We start from the raw sequence: 19,535 nt of genomic DNA on the forward strand, positions 1-19,535 counted from the left end.
ACAGTGCAGCGTGCATTTTTTTCAGGTGAAGTCATGGACTGGCATGGCTTTCAAGTAAGTAGGTGCCAATGAGGATCAGTACTGTTGTAGAAAATTCAATAAAACTAGTAAAAGTCATACCCAGTTTCTGGCCTGGGGGGGGGGGTATGTAATACTCAGCTTCTGGCTGAGGGGGAGTCATACCCAGCTTCTAGGCTAAGATTAAATAGATTTCCAGGAGGGAGCAGCTGTCCGTTCCTGAAGCAGCTGGCCCGCCCATGGGAACGGCGAATAGATTAGGTAGGTACGTAGGTTTAACTCAGAAAAACTAAATAACAGGTAGGTATTGCGTGTACATCGAAATGATCTTCATAGCAAGCAATTAGAGCCTAGGCAGAGTGTATCTGCCTCAGCTATATCTTATTGTTAGAAGTAAATAAATTAATACTTATAGATTTTTATATTTTACTTGGAAGAAGATTTTGACTCTAACAACACTTATGAACACTTTATTTGAATAAATCGCCAAATATACCACCGCGGAGACCCCAATCGCGTCTCTGCGTTCCATTGAACCGTATGAGCGTATGGATTTTTTGCGTTATTTTTCACAATTTCTATTTTTAAAAATTACCTATCGATAGCTTACTTTATTCTGATGAATAAATGTCATTACAAGTTTTTCTCTAAAACTGATAGTTTGGCTAGAAAAAAATATTTTCTATCCACGCAGTACGCCGGCAGCGTTCGGATCGGATATAATGACGTCATCGTCCCCGCGCCGGGCGGTCAGTGAACTTTTTTAGTAATTTGGCCATAACTTCGTCAATTTTTGTCGTAGAACAAAAATTTTTGGACTGTATTAAGGATTTCTTAGCCCTATAAATCTGCATTCACAGCTAAAAATCGAAATGATCCTCATTAGGTAATTGCGAGTGCATTGGATGGATTGGCTGATTTTAAGAGGTTGAAAAAAGAGATAATTTCTGAAAAAATGTCTTAGACCTTCGTATCAGACATACAACGTAGTAAGTAAATTTTACTAAGGTCGACGGTAAACACCACCTCAATATGTATAACGGGACTAATCCCATTCCCACCACACCTTTCCACCACTGCAACTCCTGTGTAGCCAGGAGCCCAGGATCTACAGCTTGGCCTCTAATAAAGCCCTCTAATGAAGTACTATTACTTATTCTGTAGTTGTGCAGACTCGTGTGTTGAATATCTACTTCAGATGACTAAAGGTATTTGGGAACCCTTTTACAATGAGCCATTAACTATTTAATAAGCGTGGCAAAATAACTGGAAAAAACGGACGTGGCACCATAAATTTCCAAACTGGAAAAAACAACAAAAATGTTACCATCACTTCTTTTACAGTCAGGTAACTAACCCTCCTTCTGGCGCAGTCGGGTAAAAAGCGCGCGTGTATAAATTCCAAGTGCTGCCATCTTTTGTCGCTGCGGCAATACGCGGGAGTAGTGACATCTATGCAAGTCAAACGAAACTAAGGCAACGTTTTGATCACATGTAACAAAAAAAATACAATGATTTATCCAATAATATTCATTGTAAATTTTATTCATAAAGTAACCTAAGTTATTTATATGTAGAAGAAAATTATAACGAAATTATTACTTACTGTACTGCAGCCTTTTGATTAATATTATATCTAAACGCGTTTTGTTTTACCACTAGAAACATTTTGTTGTAAGGCAAAATGACAGATGGCGTTACTGGCTGGCTGCCTACAAAGAAAAAAAAATAAACAGCTGCTTTTGCGTAGTGTGTCAAGGGCTGTCATTTTCATTTCTTGGTGTATCAAATTTTGTCAGCTAAAATTATCAAACTTTGATCAATCTTCAGACTGCTTCAGACGAACCTGTGGACAGATGACGTTTGGAGAAGAATCTGCTTTGAATTGGAATACCAGTTTTGGTAGCAATGGAAATTATTTCTTCAGGAATATGACAGAAAATAGGTACCTACCTCAATCAAAGAATGATGATGTTCTAACCCTCATTGTTTGTTTATGTACTTACAAAAACTAGTGTATTTAATTGTTCCCTACTTTCAGGAAAAGATCCCGTGAAGATGATACATGTGAATTTATGCCACTATCGAAGAGAATTAATAATTTGCATATAAACAACAATCTATCCTCAACAAGTGTTGTTTCTCAAAACCATAATTCTAGTCAAGTTAATGGTATCAATGGGGAGGCTGGTATGTCTTCACCCAGCTCGTCGTCGGATTCTGATAGAAGACCAAGTTATGACCCAGGGGTCAGTTCATCTCAAAGCAGTTATTTCTACGAAAATAAGTTGTTATTTGAGTTACATTTAGAGAGGATTCAAAGATCTGGGCAACAGTTTCCATTTTAGATGTGTAATTTAGACTTAAGACTTGTGTACCTTTATTTTGTTGTGCCTATTGTATTAGCGTGTATTTAAAATAAATATTTGTAATAAAAGTCTTGAAGAAAATAAGGGTTCTTTCCTTTTTATTTCTTCTCCATAAAAATTGCCATCTTCTCCACAAAAAAATGCCATGATTCATTATGTCAAAATGTGAACAATTTCAACCAATCATGTACAAGCTATCGGTACGCCATCTGGTGATAAATTTTAGTAACGTCTAAACAACAATGGCCGATTTCATTTTGTTGTAAAAGGTAAAAGAGAAGGGGCTGTGGTGTTTGTTGTGATCACAGAAAATATGAATCCAAAGAAAAATAACATTTCTGGAAGTTGTTAAACATTTGTGTATAGTGAAAATTAAAATTTAAGGTAAGTGTATCAACTTGATTTGTTTACGTGTGATTTTATCCGTGACCCTATTTTGCAAAGCGGTACTTCTTTTTACCGTTACGCGGGCGCGTGGCGGCCGGAGCGCTGTCGAGAGAGTGCCGCGAGGACCGAGCCACCCCTCCTCTCGCGATTTTCCTGCCGGTGGAGGAAGGAGTCGGGAGCGGGAGTGATTTGGTGTCGGAGGCACATGGAGGGGATCCCGCACCTTGGTGGGGATGCGTCGCGCCGTGCGTGATGGACGCTCAGCGGGGCAAATTGAACTGGTAGGGGTGAACAACCTTCGATATCTGTCTGGTTCCGCCCACGACCTAACGATATCCCTTCAAAACTTATGAATTACTTTTTAGATGCTACAAGATAATTGCGTAACTAAGCCTAACCATCCGGCCATATTGTTTGCAATCCTTTGTCTTCATTTACCAAACATTCAATATTTACATTCAATATCTTTGTTGCAATTCCTAACATTTGTGTTCAAAAGAAAAACTTTTGACCTAATTTTCATTATTAATCACCACAAACACAAACAAAATATCTGCATCATTAGTTTAGATTTTATGGCAATGACCTCAATGAAACTTTCTAAAATACAATGTTGCAACTCACAGCTAATTATACTCCAACTATTAAGTTCCACTCGTTAATTAATCTATCAAATTTTATAATAAAAATAAAATATTGGTTGATACTCAAATCGTTTAAGGCAACGAGCAGGCTATTACCCAATCAGGCTCCTCGCAGGCACTGAACCACAACCACACCTCTGTCTTGTGAAAGTACAGCAAAGAGAAAGTGAGGATCACGTTAGAGCAACATGCACATACATACACTCCAATTGTCTGGCAGTGTGTATAACAAACTTGCTGGTTGACTATCGGCTGAGCATAAAAAACTTTCTTTAACCTACTTTCTTAGTGCGCGATCATCTTTCGCCTCTCACCGTCGTTGAATTAATTCTAGTGTGGTGTGCTTGGTAGTCGGTAGTGGTCTGCGCCCTACCATCGTGTCCCTGTGCCGGCCGTAGTCCCGTGTAGTGGTGGGACGCGGGATGTGGGGGTACCGGGTGGTTTGTGCGTGACCAAAGTGGGATTGTGTTTTTTGTTTTGTTTTTCTCCCGCTCGGCGCGAAGGCGTACGATGTGCGACATGCAGAAAATGCCTAGTAGAGAGGATGCCTCTTGGTATGATGTTGCATAAGTTCTTTTTTTGCAGATGTTGGCTTCTTTTTTTAAACAATGATACCATAACAATCTGAGTTGGCGAACAAAGTTTTACTCATGATCATCAATTTATTAGATACTTGATCTAGAAAATATTATGTAACGATGTAGTGGAAAGTGATGATTTTGCATTAAATCCAGGCAATAATGATTATCACTTTCACTTTTGCAGATTGTTTTGCATCTTTGGTGTGCAAATAATTAGAAAGAAAAGTTTTTGAACATTTTCCTTATCCAATAGACTAAAAATTTTATACATTGTTAGTAAAATTATGCACTTTGTTCACAGTGAAGAGGAATCTGAGATGAACTTTGCTTATTCAACGGTGGGTGCCACGGGCACCCACTTTGTTACTACCAGCGGTCAACTGCCTGTGACCAAGATACAGCAAAATGTTTCAAATAATGGAAATACATTGCAACAGGTAATTAATTTAATTTCTCATCATCTTCTTTACATTTATTGATTGAAATTATGAAGCGACACACAATATAAGGCTGAGTTGCACCACCAAACTTTGATCATAATTTTAACCGGTGTTTTTGTATGGAGTTTGACAGATTTTTGACGTTTGTCAAAGTTAAAGTAAGATGGTGCAACCTAGCCTAAATAACTCACAATATGAGTCTTCGAATAATAGTCCAATTAAAATAGCCATTATGACATTGAGGCAGTAATAAATATCTTAATTATAATAAACGGACACCCTTTCAAGAATATGCATTTGCTTAGTTCCCACAGTTGACAATACACATAAGTAAGGGCAGAAGCTTTCAGGTTTTTTGTTTAAAATAAAACGAATTTCACTCACATATTTTTTTACCTCAATAACATTAGTGAAGCCTATTCAGTAGTAGAACTCACTGCTTGAACGTTTGTACTCATAAATTCACAAAGAGCCTTCTCGTATTTATAGGAGGAGGAGTTTATCCTAGTAAAGTCTATTCAGTGGTAGAAAGCACTGCATAAACGTTTTTACTCTTAAAATTCTATTCATAAAGAGCCTTCTCGTATTTAAAGGAGGAGGAGTTTATCCTTGCTATAAAAGAGACTCCTAAAACCTCTTTGCTTCGTGAGTATATCTCAATTTAAAAAAACTCCTTGCTTCGTGAGCATCCAATTAAAAAAGAAACTACACATTGAAACTCCATGCTCCATAATGAGGGCTATCGTTTTTATACTTAACAGTTTGCACCCCTGGCGATTGACAGGACCTTACTCTACAGTGGCGCCATCTTTATGAGTGCAAATGCGATAGTCCTCCTACCACTTTAGCGCTCACAAGTTGGTGCCACTGGCTAACTCATAAAAAAAAATACATATTGAAAAATGCTCCATAATAAAGAAACTCCTTCTATTTTTAAAAGAGACTGTATTCAAACTCCTTGTTTCATGTGTTATTTTTTTCCAGGTGGTAGGCATGGTGGGTGGTCTAGGCGAGGGCGTGCAGTACGTTCGGACGTTGGACGGCCAGCTGCAGGCGGCGCCGCACCTCATCTCTGTGCCCATCGCGCTGCCTGGCGCCAAGCCAGGTGTGTGAATGTAACAACCTCTGTGATGTGTGATGAAACGTCTGACATTGCCGGACCTAGATTCGTTAATAGAAACGATTGAACTTGGTTCAAAGTTATTGTTGTGAATGCTCTTAAAAAGCCATGTGCGTGACAGATAACGTGCCACTAAACAACCTCTGTGGCTTATGAAACGTCTGACATTGCCAGACCTAGATTCGTTAATAGAAACGATTGATGGACGATTGAACTTCGATGGTTTGGAATTATTTTTGTGAATGCTCTTAAAAAGCCAGGTGCGTGATAGATGACATGTCTCACTAACAACCTCGATGGCTTATGTAACGTCTGGCATTGCCGGGCCTAGATTTAAAAACTTAATTCGAAATTATTGTTGTAAATGCTCTTAATAAAGTCAGGTGCGTGACTATGTTCCACCAAACAAGCTCAAGCTCTGTAGCTTATGAAACGTGTGCTATTTCCGGGCCTAGTTTTTTTAATAGAAACGTTTGATGGACGATTGAACTGGTTCGAAATTATTTTTGCGAATGGAATAACCGATTTTAATATGGAGTTTATCTTATGTTGTTCAAACCCTGCAGCTGGTCCAGATGACGCGTTTTAACTCTCTATTATTATCCGAATATTTTAGCTGGCCGCGCAAAAACAGAGCTTTTAAAAGGTTGAAAAGTACTTAATAGCACAATAAATCTTCATTCATCTAATCTAATGTAACATATGAAAGTAGTAAATAATTTGAATTGAATTGAAAATAATAATTTCAGGCGATCCTCAACCAACGGTGCAGATTCAGGTGCTCAGTCCGAACCTGACGCTGCAGCCGCAGCAGCAGCCGAAGTACCAGATGCAAATACCTATACAGGGATTCCAGCAAGGTAGGTTATGTAGGTTTTTTATAAAGATTATTAGCAATTTGTATTGCACAAATTACTAATAGTCCCATTAGCCCCTAAATAAGCTTGTGTTGCGAGTGGGCTCACCACAATAATCGAACGACGGTGGGATTCGAACCCGCGTTCCTCTGATTTATTTCGTATAATAAGACTTCTTATAATTCTAATGCCATAGCCCAATAAATCCTTTTAAAAATGAAGATTGACAACGAAAACCAGTACTCATTTGCGTGTTTGTTATAAGTAGATAACTGGTTTATTTTTAACCCACAAACAACTAGCACTGTTTCAACTAAGATATTCAATTTGCCATACAGATTACATTTTGCGACTGGAATTATTTATTTACTGACCAATATGTTCAAAATACAGGTGCTGTCCTCACTGTGGCGTATTCTCCAGAGGCAAATGAAGCCGGCGGTCTCCAACTTATTGGACAAAATGCTCTGCCTGAAGGTACTTACTTTATGCATATAGTTTTACGTACACACGGCCTCACCAGCCACACTGTTAACTATCCATTTCCGTTTTTGCTCTCGCTCTCATCAGATGGCGATTCTTTGCGATAGAACGAGACGATATGACAGGCAATGGATAGTTAACACTGTTGCCGATGGTACAATCAGCGTCAAATATTTCGTGATACCCAAAGTAGCCAAAAAGTTCGCAACACAACCTTATTCGAAACTAGCTTTCCACCCGCGGCTTCGCCCGCGTGTAATTTTGTCTGTCACTAAAAAACAATATCGCGCGCGTATTTGCTCACCGTTTAGACCTACCCTGGACTACGACAAACATTTTAAAACCAAAATCAGCTCAATCGGCCCAGCCGTTCTCGAGTTTTAATCAGACTAACGCACATCATTTCATTTTTATTTATATGTATAGATCGATAGATGACGTGTTGTCAACTTTTTGGCCACTTTTAGCCTTGGAGTGTCACGAACTGTTTGACGCTGACTGTACAACCTCCAAAGGACATAAAGAAAGATTCGAATAAACAAAAAAAGAGTGAAAGTAAATCCTGAACATTCACTAGAATGTAGACATTTGTCTATTATGTTACCATTTTTGGATACTTGCGTGACAGAGAAATAAAACGGATACCTAATTTGTCAAAATACTGGCCTTTCGTGACTAAAGATTAGTGAGATTCAGCTTTCATTGAGAAAACTATTTTTAACAATTTTATATTGCGTGCTTATTCTTTTCTATTAATTAATATAAAAAATAATGTATGATTAAAGTACATTAATTAAAAAATAAGATTTACATTAAATATTTCAAATGATCTTAATTAATTCGATTTAAAGACATTTTTATATCTCAGGTACATTCAGGACGAGAACAGGTGATTAATTTAATATTATGTCAATCGTGTGTATTATAACATTCCAACACACTAAAGCACTATAAATCTATTTATGTTTTTGTGGGACTCCAAACTTAACAGTTTACACCTAGCATTTATTTATATGCACCCGTTTTTTGTCACTGAATGTAATGGTATATTGGGTATAATTTTGCACAGTTAGTAACACAGATTGAATTGTTGGCATTTCCACTATTTAAAGGTCAGGATTCAAATTCATGGAATATTGGTATTTTCGTCAAATTCAACTGAACTTCAATATCATGATGCAGGCCAGTCATAGTCTTTATTTTTCTAAGTGTGAGTAAACTAGGACTTGCTCATTGTTTTATATGGACCATAATCTATAGCTTTCACCCTTTTCTACGTAAGACTGACAATCTTTAAATAAATCTAATGTTTTTTTTTCAAATTCTTTTGTTTTTATTGTAAAAACAAATAATTAACCGAATAACATTCGGTCGCGGGAGGCGCCTGGATGCGAGCGGCGCAGGACCGGTCTTTGTGGAAATCCTTGGGGGAGGCCTTAGTCCAGCAGTGGACGTCTATTGGCTGACACGAACGAACAATCGGTTAGATTTGAAAATAAAAAATCTTTATTCAATCTAGACCAATATAAAGAATGTCAAAATAAATATTAATAAAAAGGTAACCCTTAAACCCGCCATACACGGACAGCTTGAAGCAGCTAGTATCCGACAGCTTCAAGCTGCGACTGCATAGCAAACTACAGTACACTACGTACACTGTTTCAAGCTGTCCGTGTATACCAGGCCTTAATTGAGAATGTTACTAGGTATGCAAAATCACTTGAAACCTATGTTATAGTTAGGCTTTTACATTTACAAATACATTAGTTTTTATTTCATTCAAAAATACCCAGTAGTTATGATTTTATAGGCATTCAAAGTTCGCTTAAATATTGAGTGCCGCCGACGGTCACGTGACCCCGCGTGACGTACATTCACAGTGTCCGCTCACTAGAAAACGGATATAAACATACTTAAATACATTTTTTTTTTGTAAATACAAACTTATTATACATATTAACACCCAGACCCATCACAGAAATTAAAATTGAACCAAACCCAAACTTGATGCGATTGTGTCATTTTTTTGCGAATTACCTTCAAGCTCCATCATTAGACCCTGATTATTATATAGAATTAAAGTACTCATCAATACAAAACGAACGAGCCCAAACTCGATGGATTTAAGTCGTTTTATTATAGAGTTCCTATGGCCACCTTCCAGCTCCATCATCAGATCAGCTCCATGTCATCATAATATTGCATGGTCATCCAAATCACATGTGTTTGCGAAATTTCAGCTTAATCGGTTGCCTGGAAGTGGGTCTTAATTCAGCTTGCAAGATTCCACCCATACAAATATGAGCCAGTCACTGTAATATGACGTCACGCGCATAAAATGGCGGGCCGGCCGCCGCCCGCACTTTTAAAATTCAATATCTTGGAAACTAATTGACGTATCGAAATAATTCTTTCACGAGTTTTTTTTATTTTTAACAGAGAATACAGAAAGCTAAAAAACAAAATTAGTGAACATTATTCATTGTTGAAGCTGGCATGTTGTTGAACGTGACTGTGTCGGCAGGCCTGCAGGTGCTGACGGCGGTGCCGCAGGACATGCAGCTGCTGCAGGCGCAGCAGGCTCAGCCGCAGGACAGCAAGGACCAGATACCGCAGCACCAGGTAACTAGAACCCTTCAATCCCATTTGTTAAGTAACTAAAGCCTGGTCCGTGAGCACGTAGAATTTTGTCCAATGACCCCAAGATACCCATCCTTATCGCTCGCGCGTAATTATGTTGCTGTCGCGCTCGCACACTCACTGCGGGCGCCCGTCGCACAGTCACAACAGATGGGTAGCTTGGGGTCATTGGACAAAATTCTACGTGCTCACAGACCAGACTATAGCGAAATTGTGAAATATTGTGGATGTTTCCTCCAAAGATGTGCTAGCAAGATGAGTGCTGCGAAGATGTGAAACGGTGTCTACCGAGGATGTATAGCGGGCTCTTTTCAGATGCTAAGTGCTACGAATATGTTGTCAAAGCTGTCGAAATTATCAAATGTATTTTTCTCTATGAGCCAGCGTTGTTATTATTATACAAACTAGCTTTCCGCCCGCGGCTTCGCCCGCGTGGAATTTTGTCTGTCACAGAAAAACTTTATCGCGCGCGTCCCTGTTTCAAAAACCGGGATAAAAACTATCCTATGTTCTTTCCCGGGACTCAAACTATCTCTATGCCAAATTTCATCAAAATCGGTTGCGAGGTTTAAGCGGGAAAGCGTAACAGACAGACAGACAGACAGACAGACAGACTGACAGACAGAGTTACTTTCGCATTTATAATATTAGTTGGGATAGTATGCGTTTGCGCATTTCCCGTAGTACATATCTTATTCTAAAAGGGGTGTTTTGTTACTCATCTATCATCTGCTTTACTTGGACAGAGACTCTTTATTCAGCTCCAATATTAAGACAATACAAATTCAAGTATGTAGTTTAATACATTTCGAGTGAACGAAGAATTCATTAGTATAAAGATAATACATAAACTAAATTGACTATGCTTTTATTTTTGTACCAGGTGTTCATAATGCCGAACCAGCAAATCATAATCAACGGGCCGGACGACAACAAGGCGCTCAACAACAACACGAGTAACAATAACAACAACGCCTTCGCCAACATCGTCATCAAGGAGGAGTGCGACGACATGAATGATGACGTGAGTAGTTATTATAAAATGTATGCCAAAGAGTAAATGTATGATGCCTATTTAGCACGTTGCGATATTAGTTCCTTTAGCCCCACATTATGTCAGCCATAGGACGTCCACTGCTGAACATAGGCCTCCCCTAATGCTTTCCACGTTGATCGATTGGTAGCGGCCTGCGTCCAGCGCTTCCCTGCTACCTTTACGATGTCGTCGGTCCACCTTGTAGGTGGACGTCCCACGCTGCGCCTTCCGATACGCGGCCTCCATTCCAGAACCTTGCTGCCCCATCGGCCGTCAGTTCTGCGCACTTTGTGCCCTGCCCATTGCCACTTCAGCTTGCTAATCCGTCGGGCTATGTCAGCGACTTTAGTTCGTTTACGGATTTCCTCATTTCTGATTCGATCTCGCAAAGAAACACCAAGCATAGCCCTCTCCATAGCACGCTGTGCAACTTTGAGCTTCTGTAGTTTAGCCCCACGTACTAAGCTAAATATGTTTGTGTTAAGAGTAGCCTCACCACAATAGTCGAGCGGCGAACGTTCCTCGGATGTCGAGTCGGCCAGCTCGACCCATTCACCGTTCGACTATAATTTCTAGCTTCAATAAATAAGCAAATATTCCATAAATAATATTGGCAAGTAGTTGCAAGATTATGACTAATGGGAGATTAAAACCACCATAGGCAAACATTGTTGACTATAATTTGGCTTACTCATCATTCTTTTTTCTTCGGAGCCTACCAAGGTTAAAAACTGTCACCAAAGTTGTCACACACACCAACACACGAATGAGTGTTAAGAACTTATTTCTTCTTCGAAGTAGATAGCAGATCAAGCTACGCCAACATGAGATGTAACAGATAACGCGTTGTTTGCAGGAGAGTTCACAAGGCACAGAGACGAGCGACAGCTCCACGTGGCAGATGACGAGCAGCAGCCAGCAGGACCTCATCAAGTATCTCAACACGCTGCCGCCACAGGTATGCCTTGCTACAGTTTATTGTTCTTTTATTCATCGTCATTAACCTCCCGTTGATGGATTTAGACTTCTGTAGAAATGTCACCACAACCGCTCTGGACCATTCTATTTGAGCCTGTCTACGTAGCGTCTACTACTTGTTTTTAAAGTGGTCAGACAATTGTAATTTATGTTCTGCCAAAATAGGCTTTAAAAAAGCAATTTTGTACTACCGATTCTTTCAAATTATACTTTTGGTAAGACTTTCTGTAATAGACCAAAACTTGCGCCAGCGCAACAGCGAGAAGAAGCTACTTATTATGTTCAAATAGTTTACGTCAAATAGTTCATGACACCCAAAGTAGCCAAAATCAACACAACCTTATTCAAAAAGATGTAGAACAAAGACGTGTTGCGAACTTTTTGGCTACTTTGGGTGTCACGAACTACTTGACGCTGACTAGGATATTATGATATAATTTTAACTGCATTCGAATCTAAGCATAACTCTTTTCAACCAGCAAACCCAAGCGCTGCCAGAAACCCTTCAGCAGTTCTTACGACTGAATCCGGGCGAGGTCAAGAAGATCGAGGACGTGGAAGTGGAGATCGAGGTCGAGCCCGCGGACGAGCAGCGCGACGACATCACCGAGGCCGTGCTGGGCGAAGGTAAAATATACTTTATTATCTACGTAGCAAGTTCCATTTTATGTAACAAAAGTAGGGTGAGTGCCACACTATTTTATGTAACCGTAGTAGGGTGAGTGCCGTGCCATGCTAGTGCTGAAATGCACGCCATTAAGCGCTTTTACACACTATGCCGCTGCGGCAAAGGCATCTGCTGCCCGATATAAACCCAAATAAAAGTAGTTGCAGTTGCAGTGGCACCGCCGCTGCGGAATAGCATGTAAACCCGACATAGATGACCTAAACTGAACTGTCCCACCAAACTCATTGACAGGGGGGACGCCACCATCGTTCAACTATAGTATAGTTTCCAACATGGCAAAAATCGGAACCAGCGATCCGGTATTGACGGTGGTGCCCCGCTGTCAATGTCACAGATAGGACAGTCCAGTATTTTGGATCTATAATATCCTCATCATCTCTAGTCTAACTTTTCTTAAATCCATTGTCGACTCGTTATTAGTCGTCCAATATACTACTTATTGCTTAACCACAACAATATTCCAGACGGCACCATCCGTATCACCAGCAAAAAGAAGAAGAAATACAAGAAGAAACCTCCTCGGCCCGCTCGTCCTAAGCCGGGGCAGGTGGTGATCGCGACCGGCGCCGACGGCTCGCCCGTGTTCTGCTGTCCCGAGTGCCCCGCCCGCTACCAGGAGAAGGCCGAGCTGGAAATGCACCTTATCGTGCACAAAATAGAGCGGAGATTCATCTGCGGCATTTGCGGGGCTGGGTGAGTCTACAACCTCCGTATGACCATAGTATAATCATTATTATACTATGGTCATATGGAGTATACCACAGAATAATATAAGTACTACCAGGCCTGTTCATCTCCGCGAGTTTACATCAAAAACAAACACGCACGATGGCCCACCTACAGGATACTATTCGACAAGGCCTCACATACGAGCGAACATTGACTCACGCACGCGTATTCTTGTGTATGATGGAAGAAAATAAAGAAAATTGTGTACTAAATACTGTGCAGTATTTAACTGCCTAAATGATAATAAAAACACAGAATGTACTTTTTTAAGTTGCCTCAAGACACTGAGAGGTAAATAAGTAGTTAATATTATTCATGATAATTCATGCTAAATCATGTATTTCCACAGAATAATAATAAGATTGTGGTCAAATACCTGCCTTGTTATGCATAAAAAAAAAAAATGTACTATGTAAAGAAGTTTTACTTCGCGAAGGTATTTAAAAAATGTATGCTCAATGTCAGTAACAATATGGTGTAATTTAGCCTGTCTCAAGAGTCAAGCACCATTTTGTTGACAAACGTCAGTGATCGGCACTGCGCCGAAGCTATAGGGCTGACTTCGGTAAAATGATGTGACGTGCGGTCCCAAACTGCGGAAAATGGCGGAGGAAATAGGGTAAACCACCCAATTATTGGCACTTTAAGCAGCTACTTCACAAAACCGGTAAAATTTGCATGTAAAAATATGTTTTATCAAAGAAAAAAACATTTATATTGGTCTTTTAATCTTTGCAGAATATTATAAAGTACTTATCATTAATAAATTAAATCATTTATTCAATATAGTGTACCTTTTAAAAAAATACCTCAAAATACCAGTTGTTGGCATAGCCAAACCTTTTATTGGCAGTGATAATTACCTATTATTGGCACTGTTCTCGCAAGACTGAAAAATAGCTGCTAGGTCTTATGTAGAGGTTTTAAAGAGATTCATGATAGAAATAAACAAAATAAAATCCTTTGTTATAAGAAAAGTAACATTTATTTGTATAGGAACATACCATACCAGTTCAAACGCTTATATTTAAATATGGTTTTAAACTTTCCATAAACACTTTTATCAAATCTTCTTTTCTCTTCGGAAATACTTTTTTGCTACTGATTTTTATTTTATCCAGTCAACAAAAAGCTGTTCTTCCTCGNTTTTATTGGCACCTTTTTAACCAATGTTTGACACCCGTGCCAATAAATGGATTTTATATAATTGGCAGTGGGCCAACATTTGGATTGGTGTATCCAAAACCTTAAAAAATATTTTAAATGCAATTTAAACTAAATTTTGAGACAAACAAGGTATAATTTTTAATAAACTAAAATTATTTTAAATACCCTTTTATTGGCATGTGTGCCAATAAAATGGATAAACAGATTTTACGCATACCAAATGTTGGCACCCCACAAATAATTAAAAGTTGGCGGTTAAATTATAAAATAATGTTTTAAAAAGGCAGTTAATATATTCAATAATAAGACAAAATGATTATGTATAGGGACAACAAAATAGATTTGCATTTTTTTTAAAGATTATGATGGCTCTTACCTTAGTAAAAAACGAATATTTCGATTGTTTTTTTCGCACAGGTCGCGGTTTGTCAAACAAATGGTTGATGCGCCGCGATGTTTGAAAAAATAAAAAACGTGTGTAGCCAGTTGAGTAATAAATGATATTACTGTACAATTTCTACTAAAAAATATAAGGTTTGGTTACAAAAAACCTTAATTTTCTTAAAAAACTGGAGCATGCCAATAAATTGGTAGAGTGCCAATGAATGGGTGGTTTACCCTACATGAATAAGCATGAATTATATTTTTTGTATGGTTGAAAGGGGGCGCGTCTCAAATAAGTTTGGGAACCAATGCTCTAGTTACGCGGCATTACGATGAACATTACTTAGTTAAGGACAGACGAAGAAGTATACGGAAAAAAAGACAAGTTTATAAACTCCTTTGTTTTGCAGTCTAAAGCGCAAAGAGCATCTGGAGCGGCACAAGCTGGGCCACAACCCCGAGCGGCCCTACGTGTGCGGCGTGTGCCGCAAGGGCTTCAAGCGCCGCGAGCACCTCAACCTTCACACCGTCATCCACTCCGGCGTCAAGAGCGAGATGTGCGGCGAGTGCGGCAAGGGTGAGTCACTTAACTATGGTTATTTGTTTGGGAAGAAAACGCCTTAGGCCTCAGCCTCGAGTTTAGCGGGCAACGGGGCGGGAGCGGCGGCGGCGCGGGAGCGGGGCGGGCAACGCAGACCCGTTCTCGAAACAAGCGGGCAGCTCGCGCGGCGCTTTAGCGGCGAAATGTTGTGTTCGGGGTTGTGTTGTCGAGATATTTGTTTGCGACAATTTTATTTTGATTCAAATTTATTCCTAACGCTCGATTTATTGTGGGCAAAAGAAGGAGTGCGCTGCCCGTTCCCTCCCCGCTGCCGCGCCGCTGTTTTCGAGAACCGGTCTATTTGATTTTACGCATAAGATCCTGCCGCTCCCGCGCCGCCGCCGCTCCCGCCCCGCTGCCCGCTAAACTCGAGGCTGAGGCCTTAGCGCTCCTGCATACAACCCCGCCACCGCGTCACCGCCGCGCCTCTACACTGTTCATACGCGCCGAGTAAATGTCAAAGCATAATTTCGGCAAGAACACCGGTCAACAAAAAAAAATTTTTTTTTTTGCGCATGGATTTTACTTATTATATTCTGATTATATAAGCAAATGTATATAAAAAAGTGCGATTACAAATCGAAAATATTTGCTTTTTATAGCGATTTGAATTTTCCATCTTCATAGTAGAATGTCTCTAAAGATGCACGTCACATTCTCATTGGGATATATTTAAAGATAATTATGGGGGCTTATTCGCAAGAACAAGGGGCACGCTTTCATCAAAATATAGTGGGATTTGAGAGACGACGTTACCAAGGCCAGTAAACTGAAAGCATGATAGGGTTAGATTTTTATGAGAAAAATCTTCTATGGAACATGACAGGAAATTAGAACTTTTCATTTTTAATAAATATTTGGACTCAATTTTAAATTTTCTCTTGTGAGAATGAATCTTAAATGTATGTTTGGTATGTTTTAATAATTAGAAAGAATGAAAGAAAGAAAGAAAAAAATATATTTGGCAACAAATTAATCATCTCTATGTTCATGTTTCATGCATTCATTGATATGAATTTTTCTATTTTTTACACATAAAAGAAAATTCAGAACAATTTTTTGTTGTTATTCTTATTTCTAGGTATTAAAGCAATAAAAATAAGCTATGCATAACCCGTGCGCAAAAATGCTGTAGACAGTTGTAATCGAGGCAGCGGGCTTCACGCGGCGCGTATTTATAAACAGTGCAAAGGCGCGGGGGCGGCGCGGCGGCGGTGTCGTGTGCAGGAGCGCTTAGGCCCTATTTCTTCTCACTTCTTCTTATTCGTTGCGCTCTTGGCAGAGCGGTCGTAGTCACGTTGAGGCGTTGTTCACATCGGTTGTAGAGGCGGATACAACTCTCCGCACGATCTCCCGCCATCTCTCTCTGTTGGCAGACTGTCTGGTGCAGTCACATACGCCGTCTCCCACTGCCAATTAAACTTGGTCGGTCCAGCGCATTGGTGACTTGCCACTGCCTTGGTGGAAACCAGGCCTTAGACTACGGTCTCCTATTAAACGCTTTACGCGGTGTACGACGCGACGTCAGCATCAAACGTTCTTATCAATGCCGTACGCCGACCGTAACGACTGAAAGGCACCACAACACATTTCTATAGTAAGCATTGTGACGCGGCTTACGGCATGACCCTGTACGAGGTCTACAGCGTTTATAATAGACCGCAGCCTAACGGCCAGGGGTCGGCAATACAATACAGGATGATCGTACTCTGATTATTTGTTCAAATGGAGTATCCCCTATACAGTCTGTACGTAAAAACCTTATCCGATCTAAAAAATAATTGAGTGATCAGCTGTTATATTATTTATCGTCTGCACAAGTATTGCTTAGTTAAGGCGGGTTTTAGAATCGCGTTGACCGCTCGCTGATCGTCGGCGCTGACAGATCAATATGTATGTAATTGAAGGGAACGTTCCTGAGTGACATAGTGATTCATACAATTCGGCTGTCAGCGCTGACGGTCAGCGTGACTCTAAAACCAGCCTAAGGACTAGATGACTCAGTGTTTGTCCAAAGATATTTATTTCAAGATTATAATATTGGTGTTGTCTTCGTCAGGTTTCTACCGCAAGGACCACTTACGCAAGCATACTCGCTCGCACGAGAGCAAGCGGTTGCGCGACGAGCAGAACACGCCCGCGCAGCCGCCGCCGCCGCCGCCTGCCATCACCACCACGCGCTCCGATGCTGTGCTGCCCGAGATCACCATACATGTGAGTACTCTCCTCCTATAGTCGTTCGTCGTCGTTTCAGTCTAATGACGTCAAGTGCTCGAAAAAGGCATCCTCAAAAGATTTCCTCTCGCTGCGCTACTCTCATCTCATCTGTATGCAGTATTAAAAACTAGAACACCACTTGGCAACTGGAATATCCCATTAATTCCTAATGCAATAGCATGTTGATCGAAATATAAACATCACTAAAGCCTGGTCCGTGAGCACGTAGAATTTTGTCCAATGACCCCAAGCTACCCATCCTTTTCGCTCGCGCGTAATTATGTTGCTGTCGCGCTCGCACACTCACGGCGGGCGCCCGTCGCACAGTCGCGACAGCAATATAATTACGCGCTCGCCTAATAAGGATGGGTAGCTTGGGGTCATTGGACAAAATTCTACATGCTCACGGACCAGGCTTTAGTTAGTGAAGCACGATCTCATAATGTGCCACCTGTCTGGGTCGTAAAAATGTTTAGAATTTTTTCAATATTATTTCCTGTTATTTTTATACTGAATGTCTTTGTACTTTTCACGTATGTCGTTAGGCCGTAAGTAGTGGTGCCGACACACCGCTTCTGAATATAAGCCCAAGCACTAAATTATATTTTCATTTGTTCAGGTCCCGACAAGTTCGAACATGCAAGTGCCCGTTCAGATCAACATCCCGCAGCACGTGATGTCCACGATAGCGGCTCAGGCTTCGCAGGACACGCAGGCGCAACTCGACGCCCTCCTCGCCGACCACTCGTGACGCCCCTAGCGCGCCCCGCCGGGCCCCGCGGGCCCCACGGGCCCCGGGGGCCCCGGCGACGAACTGGACGAGACACTCGCGATCATACTTAACAATTGGGAGGACTGTCCGGACACTGAAAGTAACAAGTGAAGGACTCGCTCGAAAACGATTTGGGGTATGCATTTCAAATCTATAACGTTGATTGGAAACGCTCGCCATCATACTTAACACGTGGGAGGACTGTCCGGAGACCGAAACTAGCGAGTGAAGGACTCGCTCGAAAAACATTTGGGGTATGCTAAGTCTATAACGTTGATTGGATCAGTCGAAGATTCCGTATCACCAAAGAAATCCATGGCGTTAATCAAATCAATGATTATAAGCAATCAAGATTTTGTTGACTCTGCCCGCACCACCACAAAATTTCTTGGCGATTTGGACTCCCATAAGGCGAAACAGGGTATTGGCAAACATGTGGTACCTTCATTAGCGACGAAGACAAGTCGATAAGTGTTAAGAATATTCCGAGACCATGACGGAAGGATCGACCCTCGAATTTGTGTGGAATTGTTTTTTTACAAGTGTTTGAAGGAGACAGTATTGAAGCATAAGTGATGTTGGACTGTAGAGAGAGAAGACAATAGATCTAAGGTAATATTACACTTAGCTTTTAAACACATGATTCGCTTTATGTACAGTAAAATAAGTTATCGAAGACTTGTTTCGTCGTATTTGTAAGTAAACATTTTTCACAAAATTACTCGAATTGATTTGAGATTAAGAATAAGATAGCTGCACTTGTTTACAATTTTGATAAATCCTTGAAATTTATTTAATAAACATGTAAATACACCGGCGTATGAACAGGGTACGACAATCTTGTGGCTATTTTGACATAGTATGTAATTGTGGATAACTCGTGGTACCTTATTCAATTCTATGAGTTTTTACTGGCTCATTTTTTATATTGGATAATACAAATCAAAATGTGTATTCCGCAAACTGACAACAATCTACATACATTTATTTTATTTACTTTTTACATATTTTTTATTTACAACATTTTATTGATCAAGGCATGTTGAAAAATCAAACTAATCTGATCTCCTTTTTTGACTGTTCTTTTTTGGCTTTGTGTTTTTTTTATTATTTATACAGGGTGTTAGGTAAATGGGTATATGAGCCGACACTAGCCCATGTTAACATGGGCATATAAATGGTATGGTGAAGTCAGAAAATTGATAGCTTCATTTTAATTATTTTTATTTTCATATAAATCGGATTTTATGAAATTTATTTTGTATGACAATTAAAAAAATTAAAATGGTGATATCAAATTTCTGACTTCACCATACCATTTNTGGTGAAGTCAGAAAATTGATAGCTTCATTTTAATTATTTTTATTTTCATATAAATCGGATTTTATGAAATTTATTTTGTATGACAATTAAAAAAATTAAAA

General features: G+C 40.0%; 2 protein-coding genes across 4 annotated transcripts; both read left to right on the forward strand.

The window, feature by feature from the left end:
- Positions 1 to 1,747: 1,747 nt before the first annotated feature.
- LOC114354778 (uncharacterized) lies at positions 1,748 to 2,468 on the forward strand. The gene is made up of 2 exons (XM_028307338.1): positions 1,748 to 1,963; positions 2,060 to 2,468. Exons 1-2 carry the CDS (start codon positions 1,875 to 1,877, stop codon positions 2,364 to 2,366), a joined length of 396 nt encoding a protein of 131 aa, XP_028163139.1. The 5' UTR covers positions 1,748 to 1,874; the 3' UTR covers positions 2,367 to 2,468.
- Positions 2,469 to 2,621: 153 nt separating this feature from the next.
- LOC114354776 (zinc finger E-box-binding homeobox 1) lies at positions 2,622 to 19,245 on the forward strand. 3 transcript variants are annotated; one of them, XM_028307334.1, is made up of 13 exons: positions 2,622 to 2,771; positions 4,301 to 4,436; positions 5,424 to 5,544; positions 6,309 to 6,419; positions 6,810 to 6,893; positions 9,424 to 9,521; positions 10,423 to 10,563; positions 11,432 to 11,533; positions 12,033 to 12,180; positions 12,706 to 12,934; positions 14,932 to 15,098; positions 17,182 to 17,336; positions 17,959 to 19,244. In XM_028307334.1, the coding sequence occupies exons 2-13, from the start codon at positions 4,317 to 4,319 to the stop codon at positions 18,088 to 18,090; spliced, it is 1,608 nt and encodes a 535-aa protein (XP_028163135.1). In that variant the 5' UTR covers positions 2,622 to 2,771; positions 4,301 to 4,316; the 3' UTR covers positions 18,091 to 19,244. The 3 variants fall into 3 exon arrangements, with proteins under 3 accessions (XP_028163135.1, XP_028163136.1, XP_028163134.1); XM_028307335.1 differs by lacking the exon at positions 2,622 to 2,771 and adding an exon at positions 2,817 to 3,055 and having other exon boundaries at positions 17,959 to 19,245; XM_028307333.1 differs by lacking the exon at positions 2,622 to 2,771 and adding an exon at positions 3,770 to 3,972.
- Positions 19,246 to 19,535: the final 290 nt, after the last annotated feature.

The sequence above is a fragment of the Ostrinia furnacalis genome, unplaced genomic scaffold (assembly GCF_004193835.3).
Source record: "Ostrinia furnacalis isolate ACB-3 unplaced genomic scaffold, ASM419383v2 OfSCF2162, whole genome shotgun sequence".
NCBI classification, from domain to species: Eukaryota; Metazoa; Arthropoda; class Insecta; order Lepidoptera; family Crambidae; genus Ostrinia; species Ostrinia furnacalis.

Coding starts and splice junctions, on each gene's coding strand:
- LOC114354778 (XM_028307338.1), top strand. CDS start 1,875: ATGACGTTTGGAGAAGAATCTGCTTTGAATTGGAATACCAGTTTTGGT. Junction 1,964..2,059: donor AGGAATATGACAGAAAATAG/GTACCTACCTCA, acceptor CCCTACTTTCAG/GAAAAGATCCCGTGAAGATG.
- LOC114354776 (XM_028307333.1), top strand. CDS start 3,929: ATGTGCGACATGCAGAAAATGCCTAGTAGAGAGGATGCCTCTTG. Junction 6,420..6,809: donor TATACAGGGATTCCAGCAAG/GTAGGTTATGTA, acceptor TTCAAAATACAG/GTGCTGTCCTCACTGTGGCG. Junction 10,564..11,431: donor GCGACGACATGAATGATGAC/GTGAGTAGTTAT, acceptor CGTTGTTTGCAG/GAGAGTTCACAAGGCACAGA.